Source organism: Ascaphus truei, unplaced genomic scaffold (assembly GCF_040206685.1).
Source record: "Ascaphus truei isolate aAscTru1 unplaced genomic scaffold, aAscTru1.hap1 HAP1_SCAFFOLD_206, whole genome shotgun sequence".
Classification (NCBI taxonomy): Eukaryota; Metazoa; Chordata; class Amphibia; order Anura; family Ascaphidae; genus Ascaphus; species Ascaphus truei.
Window position 1 is genome coordinate 178936 of NW_027454968.1, and position 11694 is coordinate 190629.

Sequence of the window (11694 nt, forward strand, 5' to 3'; positions counted from 1 at the left end):
ATCACACAGCGCAGTATATACACAGTGCAGTGTGTACCTGTATCACACAGCGCAGTATATACACAGTGCAGTGTGTACCTGTATCACACAGCGCAGTATATACACAGTACAGTATGTACCTGTATCATACAGCGCAGTATATACACAGTGCAGTGTGTACCTGTATCACACAGCGCAGTATATACACAGTGCAATGTGTACCTGTATCACACAGCGCAGTATATACACAGTGCAGTGGGTACCTGTATCACACAGCGCAGTATATACACAGTGCAATGTGTACCTGTATCACACAGCGCAGTATATACACAGTGCAATGTGTACCTGTATCACACAGCGCAGTATATACACAGTGCAATGTGTACCTGTATCACACAGCGCAGTATATACACAGTGCAATGTGTACCTGTATCACACAGCGCAGTATATACACAGTGCAATGTGTACCTGTATCACACAGCGCAGTATATACACAGTGCAATGTGTACCTGTATCACACAGCGCAGTATATACACAGTGCAATGTGTACCTGTATCACACAGCGCAGTATATACACAGTGCAATGTGTACCTGTATCACACAGCGCAGTATATACACAGTGCAATGTGTACCTGTATCACACAGCGCAGTATATACACAGTGCAATGTGTACCTGTATCACACAGCGCAGTATATACACAGTGCAATGTGTACCTGTATCATACAGCGCAGTATATACACAGTGCAGTGGGTACCTGTATCACACAGCGCAGTATATACACAGTGCAATGTGTACCTGTATCACACAGCGCAGTATATACACAGTGCAATGTGTACCTGTATCACACAGCGCAGTATATACACAGTGCACTGTGTACCTGTATCACACAGCGCAGTATATACACAGTGCACTGTGTACCTGTATCACACAGCGCAGTATATACACAGTGCACTGTGTACCTGTATCACACAGCGCAGTATATTCACAGTAGTGTGTACCTGTATCACACAGCGCAGTATATACACAGAGCAGTGTGTACCTGTATCACACAGCGCAGTATATACACAGTGCAGTGTGTACCTGTATCACACAGCGCAGTATATACACAGTGCAGTGTGTACCTGTATCACACAGCGCAGTATATACACAGTGCAGTGGGTACCTGTATCACACAGCGCAGTATATACACAGTGCAGTGTGTACCTGTATCACACAGCGCAGTATATACACAGTGCAGTGTGTACCTGTATCATACAGCGCAGTATATACACAGTGCAGTGTGTACCTGTATCACACAGCGCAGTATATACACAGTGCAGTGTGTACCTGTATCACACAGCGCAGTATATACGCAGTGCAGTGTGTACCTGTATCACACAGCGCAGTATATACGCAGTGCAATGTGTACCTGTATCACACAGCGCAGTATATACGCAGAGCAGTGTGTACCTGTATCACACAGCGCAGTATATACGCAGTGCAGTGTGTACCTGTATCACACAGCGCAGTATATACGCCGTGCAGTGTGTATCTGTATCACACAGTGCAGTATATACGCAGTGCAGTGTGTACCTGTATCACACAGTGCAGTATATACGCAGTGCAGTGTGTACCTGTATCACACAGCGCAGTATATACACAGTGCAGTGTGTACCTGTATCACACAGCGCAGTATATACACAGTGCAGTGTGTACCTGTATCACACAGCGCAGTATATACACAGTGCAGTGTGTACCTGTATCACACAGCGCAGTATATACACAGTGCAGGGTGTACCTGTATCACACAGCGCAGTATATACACAGTGCAGTGTATACCTGTATCACACAGCGCAGTATATACACAGTGCAGGGTGTACCTGTATCACACAGCGCAGTATATACACAGTGCAGGGTGTACCTGTATCACACAGCGCAGTATATTCACAGTAGTGTGTACCTGTATCACACAGCGCAGTATATACACAGTACAGTGTGTACCTGTATCACACAGCGCAGTATATACACAGAGCAGTGTGTACCTGTATCACACAGCGCAGTATATACACAGTGCAGTGTGTACCTGTATCACACAGCGCAGTATATACACAGAGCAGTGTCTACCTGTATCACACAGCGCAGTATATACACAGTGCAGGGTGTACCTGTATCACACAGCGCAGTATATACACAGTGCAGGGTGTACCTGTATCACACAGCGCAGTATATACACAGTGCAGGGTGTACCTGTATCACACAGCGCAGTATATACACAGTGCAGGGTGTACCTGTATCACACAGCGCAGTATATACACAGTGCAGTGTGTACCTGTATCACACAGCGCAGTATATACACAGTGCAGGGTGTACCTGTATCACACAGCGCAGTATATACACAGTGCAGGGTGTACCTGTATCACACAGCGCAGTATATACACAGTGCAGGGTGTACCTGTATCACACAGCGCAGTATATACACAGTGCAGGGTGTACCTGTATCACACAGCGCAGTATATACACAGTGCAGGGTGTACCTGTATCACACAGCGCAGTATATACACAGTGCAGTGTGTACCTGTATCACACAGCGCAGTATATACACAGTGCAGGGTGTACCTGTATCACACAGCGCAGTATATACACAGTGCAGGGTGTACCTGTATCACACAGCGCAGTATATACACAGTGCAGGGTGTACCTGTATCACACAGCGCAGTATATACACAGTGCAGTGTGTACCTGGCTGTATCACACAGCGCAGTATATACACAGTGCATGGTGTACCTGTATCACACAGCGCAGTATATACACAGTGCAGTGTGTACCTGTTTTAGGTACTCACAGATTACATTATTATGATAATGTTACCAGGGTTTGTATTGATCGATTGAGAAGAAAATTGAAAATGTAATTTAATGTAAAAATATTGATAGCGTTGCAACTTGTAAACAAGTGTCCCTTCAGTCTCTATCTCCTCCTCCCTAATTCTGATACGGATCATTAAATATAACAGGATTCATATTTATTTTATCACCATTTCTTCCCCGTTTAACTGGAATTTTTTTTTCTAAATCGTTTATCTAATTTATTCTCGTTAATAAAATATTCCCTCATCAACAACAACAACAAAAAGATATGCTCATCATAAAATATTTATTGTCTTTTGTACATAGGTTTTTAACATGGAGGATAATTCTCACATAGCGAGGCGTGTGCGAGGCGTGTGCGTGTAAAACATGTTCTCGGTTTACCTTTAGATCGCTCTCTTTGTTTTCACACACGTGTATTCTTTTTTTTTAATATAAAATCTACTTAAAATCCCCCCTCCCCCCCACATATTTTAGGCAACAAAAACTGTAAATAAAGTGAGTTTTCCGGACATTTTCTGTAGGGTATGTATATATGTACAATTGGCATTCCCTACATATCTCCTCGGTATACTAAAACAGTGTGGCCACGAAACGCGTTGGAGGATCCCTTTTTACATGGCTAATCAATAAATATACTTTTTATCATCATTTTTGCCCTGGTTTGTTTTTTGCACTGCACCGCCATCTTGCATGCAAACACTCCCTATTTTATATACACACACACACATATATACATTAATAGCACAAGTATATATACATTTAAATAGTGAGACGCGGCTTATCAGGCGAGCCGGCGCCTTCATGTCCGCCTGGGAGCGACACGCGGGCTCAGCTGTCCTGAAAGATGTATTTGTAGTGACTGAGAACCTGCTCCACGATCTGGTTCTGAAACACCATGAACATGGCCAGATTCCCGCTTTCCGTCTCCGGCTTCAGCAGCGTCGGGCCAAAGACGATCGCCACGCTTTGCACGGACATCCGGTTCGCCTCTCGGCGTTCGATGACGCTGAAAAAGGGACGGGGGAAAAAAAAAACGTTACTCGGGGCGTAACCGGACGCAATTTTGGGTGATGACTTCACCATTGGTGCAACAGTCATGTGGATGGGATACTCGGTTTGAGGATGGTAACATACAAGACCTCGCACAGGCATGAACCGAATATGCCAATCCTAAATATTTTCTGTTGTGTTGATATCATGATTATACTTCAAAGACTGTACAAAATCCAGGCTAGGAGCTTCCCTCATGTATGTATGTATGCCTAGCTTTGCTTATATAGCACCATCCAGGTATATAGCGCTGTACAATGCACGTGGCATAGTATTACAACACAATGGGAAGAAGACATAACACAATAGGAAAAGGAGTCCCTGCCCCAAAGAGCTTACAATCTAAGTGGTAGGTGGGGAGAACTTACAGAGACAGCAGGAGGGCGTTCTGGTAAGTGCGTCTGCAAGGGGTCATGGTCGATGTATGAGGTGTATAGTATCAGCCGCGGAGATACTCATATGCTTCGTTAAAGAGGGACAGAGAACATGGCCCCAAGGGTCCGAGGAAATGAGAACTTGACATATTAATATATTGTATTAAGGAGCTTATTCTGTGTATACAAAAGCAGGTGTTTAGGACATGTTTCAGAAGAACATTTCCATTGGAGTCACTGGGAATTTGGGGTGAAAACCACCAGAACGGCCACTTGGGAATATGTCGAATTAGCCCCTTCATGTTAGGGTTTGGGGTTACACTGTATTCGTTGCTTCTCTTATACTAAATTCTATTCACTGTGTCTCACGGTCCTCAGAACGTTCTGGATTTAGGACTTCTTGGGTGCCGAGGTTCTTTTAGCATTGATGGGTTTTGGGACCTGCAGACATGGTCTCAAAGGTCGGCAATAAACCGTTCATATTGGCTCCAGTACAATCACCACTTTGCATCCCAGCTCCAGATTACGGGGGACAGCCCAACACAGGACCAAGCAGAACCAATGGAAGGGCTGCCGAAATGTAGATGCCTATTCCACCAACACCAAATTAGCCTCATGAGGTTTTAATCGATTCCTTCTGAGCTAGTTCACCATACATAACATGCGCTGTGTCCCCATGTGCTAATTGTTAGGTGGAGCAGAGATTTAGTAACTGAAATATAAGTGTTCTCCGCCCTATATACGCCGAAGTCACCTTCCTACCCGGTTTGGGCCGAACCCCCCAGATTTTAATGGGGCACTATGGTGGAAAACAGCTCCTCCAGCATCTACAGAACAAGGCCCTTAGCTGCCAACATTATCAAGTGTATATAAAACTATAACCGCGCACATTATTCACCTGCACAGATGTTTGAACAGGACCCTCATCGTCTCGAGGTTTGGGGAAGGTAGAGACATCACCAGTTCTTTGAGCCGCCGGATTCGCTGAGCCTGGTCACTCATTTCTGTTGTACACAGAGAAGAGACATGTGTCGTCAGACTCCGGAGCTGCCGTAACTTTGCGTTCCTTTTTAGAAGAGGAACATCCCAAGTGGCATTTCATCCTAGATGGTCATCAATAAATCCTGAGGACCAGCCGTATAAATAATAAACCCTTTACTATGGTACTGTGCCAAGTACTTAATATGTGTTATGTTCCGAGGAGTTGGTGTGTTAATTGGTGTTTTGATTTGTCTTGACACACATCTCGGGGAACCTCTGCTTACCAGACCTCACATCTCGCTCACACTCACCCTTCTTCTCACACGTACAAACCCAGCACACTCGACAACTTCTTACACACTCCACATTCACCCCACTTTTCTTATACGCCATACACGCACCTCACCTTCCACAACTCAGCTCCTTCTTACATACTCTACATTTATCACTTTTTCACACTCATACTCACACTTCACCTTCAACTTAGCCCCCCTTCTCACATAGCACACTCAACCCCTTTCTCTATTACACTCCACATCAACCCCACTTCTCTCATACTCTATATACACTCACACTTACCTTCCCCTGTCTCCCCACACAGCATACTTACCCCCTTCTCACACACATATCTCTTCTTACACACACCACACTCAGCACCTCCACTTATACACCCGCCACTTACCACCCCCTCCCCACACAAAGCACTCTCCACTCCCACATAAAGCCGTCACACACCCCTCCCCACACAAATCCGTCACACACCCCTCCCCACACAAAGCCCTCTCCACTCCCACATAAAGCTGTCACACACCCCTCCCCACACAAAGCCCTCTCCACTCCCACACAGCTAAAACATTATGAGATGCTCCGCACAAGATCTGTAGCATGTGTGAGGCAGCTAATAAATTGCCACAATCTTTCAGGCTTTTCCCACTTTTGTTTCCAAACCTCGTGGAAAACACCTAAGCCATCATGCTAAATAATTTACTCTGGGAAAACATGTTCTTAAAAGACAACAAGAAGGAAACAAGCAGCTGGTATGTTTGAAGGTTTTTGTCACTTTTTTAGGCACCATAACATAATTGTGCCTGTCTGCTCAGAATCAGTAATGCTGGTAGAGAATAGTTAATGTTTCATACTTCAGAAAATAAAAACCAGTTATCATAACAGCTGCTGTTTTTCCTGTGCAATAAATTCCACCTGCCATTCAGCTACAGAACACAAAATGCGTTGGGGTTTACCTGGCGACTCAGATACATGCACACGGTGCGCGCCATTCTCCAGCAGAAAATTGTGAGCAAAAGTAAACAAATGGTTATGTTAAATGCGGTAGCACACAGAAATGCTCATCAACACCTAAAATACGGACTTCCGGTCAATGTCGCAACGCGTGGGCTGTGTTTTCATACTTATAGCATCGATGAATTGGTCAAAGTGACTGTACGGGAAGAGGGGTTCGGAAAGCTCCCGGAAAAACAGCTTCAGAGCTCCGGTGATCACGTGGACATCTTCCCACCGCCCGTCGTCCAGACTGAAGTGTTCGTCTAGGTTATAGATGTGTAAATGTTAACACGTCTGCCCACACCCTCCTGGGAACACGATGTCCACTCATTGACCAAAGAACTCATTCCTAAGGAAGCACGACTCATTCAACCACAATGGCAACTTTTGGTATGTCCTTATTGCATCATATAACGCTCATAATAAATCGTATTTCTAAACAGATGTGCACCTCTGCTGGCTGGACCATCCGTGATGGGTTATAAAGAGAGTTTTACGAACCATGATCTACTTTGTAGCGCAATTTCTGGATGATGGCGAGATTTCCGCTGATCCTATATAAACCGTCGATATCCAAACCTGTCGTCAGAAAGGAAAAGAGGCGGAAAAATTGGTTCCGCGCACACGATGCTGCGTCACGTGGCTCTAGGTTTACAGGGACACACGCGGTGGGAGGGAAGAGAAGAAGCAGCCATGGACCACATAGTCCTATGTGACTTCCACAGGGGTCAATCCTAGAGTATACCGATTGAACCGACAAGCACTATTAACATAGAATGGATCCCTATGCGATTCGCGCTGCAGGCTCATTGTAGAAGGGATGGGAGGCTGTACCCCTATTCATGTTCACGGCGCTTTTCCGAAGTAAAACACGTGACATAATAGGAATAAGTGCTTCATACATCAAAGAAGACATTAGGGAAAGGAGTCCATGCCCCCAAGAGCTTACAATCTAAGTGGTAATTAGGGAAAACGTACACAGACAGTAGAAGGGTGTTATGGTAAGTGCGTCTGTAAGGAGAAATGCATAGGAGATGTATAGTATCAGCCAATGGAATTACCCATATGCTGCATTACAGAGGTGTGTTTTATAATGGGTCTTAAAGGTGGAGAGAGAGGGTGCTATTCGGATATGGAGGGGAAGGGTGTTCCAGAGGTGTGGGGCAGTCAGTGAAAGGTTTTAGGCAGGAGAGGGTTTGAGATACAAAGGGGGTAGAGAGAAGACATCCTTGAGCGGGACGCAAGAGTCGGGATGGGGTATAGTGAGATATTAGGGTGAGATGTAAGGAGGGGCAGAGGATGGTATAGTGAGATATTAGGGTGAGATGTTAGATGGGGCAGAGGAGGGCATAGTGAGATATTAGGGTGAGATGTAAAGAGGGGCAGAGGAGGGTATAGTGAGATATTAGGGTGAGATGTAAGGAGGGGCAGAGGAGGATATAGTGAGATATTAGGGTGAGATGTAAGGAGTTTCAGAGGAGGATATAGTGAGATATTAGGGTGAGATGTAAGGAGGGACAGAGGAGGGTATAGTGAGATATTAGGGTGAGATGTAAGTAGGGGCAGAGGAGGGTATAGTGAGATATTAGGGTGAGATGTAAGGAGGGGCAGAAGAGGGTATAGTGAGAGATTAGGGTGAGATGTAAGGAGGGGCAGAGGATTGCAAAGCCTTAAAAGAGAGAAGTATCATTTTGTAAGTAATATGGGATTTGATAGGAACCTAGGAGAGGGATTTCAGCGGGGCAGACGCTAAGACAGATTTAGGAGAGAGTAAAGTGATTCAAGTGAGGTCCGGACAGCAGGAGGTTGCAGTAGTCAAGACGGGAGAGAATGAGGGCCTGAGTCAGAATGTTAGCAGTAGAGGGACAGAGGAAAGGGCAAATCTTTGCAATGTTAGGGAGGTAAAAACGACAGGTTCTAGCTACATTGTGAATGTGAGAGGAGAATGTGAGGGAGGAGTCGAGTGTGACCCGTAGGCAGCGTGCTTGGGCTACTGGGTGTATGATAGTACTGCCACCAGTAATGTAGAAGGAGGAAGTAGGCCAGGGTGTTAATGATACCTCTTTTCTCCACTGCGAGGATGGACATGGTGACAAACCCCGGCACATTCTGCTTCTCTCTCTCGCAGAGCTGCTGTAAATAGCATCCGAACACTTGGTCTGCCGGTTGGGGCGGGGGGCGGGTGGGAGGGGAGAAAATCAACATTTTCATGAGTTAAGAAGACAACCTGATCATCCAGCTTCCCGATACGAGACCCAGCCATTGATTTACCTTTGATGTAACCTTTGTCGCGAAGGGACTGCAAGGTCGGCCGTCTCAGCAAGAGTTTCTTCAGTTTGGTCCGAACGTTCCTGGCGTCTCCGTCGGAGCTGACACTATTTTGTCCTGTTGGGTGTTGGCCAAGACACAGAGATAATCATATATATTACGCATGCGCCAATGGCATCCTCCATGCTAGGTTCACAAAATCCAAGGGGAGCATGAAGGGGAAAAAAACAAGAACACGGAAAATCTAAGAGCAGGAGTAATGCAGAATGGACGAGTGTCGGCTCCAATCTTGGCTCATATAGATGGCCTATTAACAGAATGGAAGAATTTCAAAGGCAATGTGTTATACAGGCTGTGGCAATCTCTCCAGGGTAGATGTAATGTGGCTCGGCGTCATCAGAGGAAACGGCCCCAATATAGAGAGGTGAGAAAGAGCTACATAGCACAGATCAACCAGGTTTGATAAATGTTATCTATACAAATATAAAGTTTGCACTTACAATAACGATGTTTAAAAAGGGCACATCACACTTAAGTAGTGTAGAGGAGAGGCAGCTGACACTCGTCCATTCTGTATGACCCCTGCACTTTTTCTGTGTTCTTGTTTTATTTCCCCTTCATGCTCCCCCTGGATTTTGTGAATCTTCTGCAACATTTTGGGACAAGTGAAGACACGCCCCACCGGAGGGTTAAAATTTACTATCATTTTGTATTTCGCATTTATTTTTTATTCACTATATTTTATATGTGCATTGTATTGTATGTGCACCAGAAAAAGGTGGAAGGGAAACACAAAGTGATTGTGCCCCTAAAAGAATTCACTAAACTGCACACCACCGGCTGTAAAAAGTAACTTTTAATAAATTGACTTAAAACTTTGTGATCATTCCCTAATCCTTCCCCTTGTCTCTCGTATTGTATGTGCACCTGATATTAACTATATTAGCGTGTTTTATTCACTTCACTTTATTAATAGTGATCACCTGTTAAGTTGTTTTTGCGCCTAACATATCACTTTTACCGGTAATTTATCCTCCATTCTAGGGAAATAATCTTTGGGGGGGGTGGGGGGAAGGGGGTTGTAGATACATGACAATTATTTACCAATATTCCCCTCTGAGATAATCATTATGGTCTTAATAAATTAATATACACACACACACACCACCCATACCCATCAGTGAGATGAAGATCTGCACTGCATGGTACAGTAAGTGGTCAAATACATTTTAGTGTTAAGTATTCAAATGCACAGCCAACGTTTCGCTTCCCGCAGGGACCTTCATCGGGGCTATATACACATTGCCGTGTTTTTGGTGGTTTCCATACCTTGAGCCTTCCTTTCCTTCTCATCCTTGATTCCTAACCTTTCATTGGAGCCAAACTCCTGATGAGGTTCGGCCTCGATCTTAGGGGAGATTTCTGTGAACTAGAGTAAGGAGGCCGGGGTTTCAGTGACGAGGCATGGGGAAAAGAAAAGGATAAACCAGGCTTTCTGTCTATCTGCCCATCAATACATCCGTCTATCCATCATCCGTCTGACTATACATCTGTCCACGTACCCATCTGTCCACGTACCCATCTGTTCATGTACCCATCTGTCCATGTACCCATCTGTCCATGTACCCATCTGTCCATGTACCCATCTGTCCATGTACCCATCTGTTCATGTACCCATCTGTCCATGTACCCATCTGTCCATGTACCCATCTGTATTTATCTATCTCTGTGTGTATCTGTGTGTGTATCTGTGTGTGTGTGTATCTGTTGTATATCCATGTTTATATCGGTGTGTGTGTGTATCCGTCTATACATCTGTGTATCTGAGTGTGTATTTAAAACCAGAGACAGAACATGAAATACAGACAGGTACCCTTGCGATGTGGTCTGCCGTGTAGGGGCTCAAGGGCTTACAACACTTTGGCCAAAGAGTTAAACTAAAAGACAATTTTATTAAAAAGATATCTATATATATAATTAGGCACTGTACCGTGTATAAGTTTCACTGGATGTGCACTGAGCTCTGTCTGTGTTTTATGTTATGTCTCTGGTTTTAAATATATATTGCCATGCTCAGTAGCACTGCTCTGTGACACTTATACGCTTATATATATATATGTTGTTGTTATTTTAGGGGTTCAATATGAGCTGGTAGGTGTCCTGTATGTTTTATCTGAGTGTGTATCCGTGTTTATATCCATGTGTATATCCATCTATCTGTGTGTGTATCCGAGTGTGTATCCGTGCATCCATCCGTCTATCTGTATATTTATCTGCATGTGTATGTGTGTATATGTGTGGGTCTGTGTGTACCTATCGGACTGTGTGTCTCTCGGTCTACGTCCATCTCTTTGGCTCTCACAATTCCACTTTCTGTCTGACAATCAGAATGGAAACGTAACAACAAAGTTCCCTGAAATAATAAACAAGGACAGATGTCCTGACCCGGCTTTTTTATCTGTCACACTAATACACCATTTATGGATTACCACACTTCAGAAAGCCTTAAGTGGGATACATTCCCCATATACAGGAGGACCTCAGTATTAAGTGGTACCTTGTTTATTTGGACTAACTATTGATATTGTTAGGACGAGATTACGAGAGTTCTCCTCTCTTCCTCAGGTCCAGGAATACTGATTTACAGAATGTTCCAGGAGTTTAACATGAATGTAACATCCAAAATAACAACCGAGGTGGAGACGGGGCACGATGAAAGGGAGCGTGAGTAATGGGGAGAGAACGTTGGACCGTACGGATATAGCAAGCCTCCCTGTCCCCGGGGGTCGAAGAAAAGCCGAAGTCTGTGGTGCCCGAGATGGGGTCAGTCACCACCGCACTGCAGGAGGGGGGTCCGCGCTTCGGAATGGGACCACACGCAGCGTTAAGCCTCCGGTCACGAGAGGCCGGT

The 11694-nt window shown here is 44.9% G+C and overlaps 1 protein-coding gene across 4 annotated transcripts in view; it reads right to left on the bottom strand.

The window, feature by feature from the left end:
- Positions 1 to 3093: 3093 nt before the first annotated feature.
- Positions 3094 to 11694, bottom strand: part of LOC142477230 (rho GTPase-activating protein 27-like) — a 104120-nt gene continuing 95519 nt past the window's right edge. For all 4 annotated transcript variants that reach the window (XM_075582225.1, XM_075582223.1, XM_075582224.1 and 1 more), the window contains exons 11-17: positions 10113 to 10212; positions 8787 to 8900; positions 8576 to 8674; positions 7017 to 7094; positions 6644 to 6778; positions 5152 to 5257; positions 3094 to 3835 (exon numbers count right to left, since the gene is read on the bottom strand). In XM_075582225.1, coding sequence (XP_075438340.1) covers positions 3658 to 3835; positions 5152 to 5257; positions 6644 to 6778; positions 7017 to 7094; positions 8576 to 8674; positions 8787 to 8900; positions 10113 to 10212 — 810 coding nt within the window. In that variant the 3' untranslated portion in view covers positions 3094 to 3657. The remainder of the gene's footprint in view (positions 3836 to 5151; positions 5258 to 6643; positions 6779 to 7016; positions 7095 to 8575; positions 8675 to 8786; positions 8901 to 10112; positions 10213 to 11694) is intronic.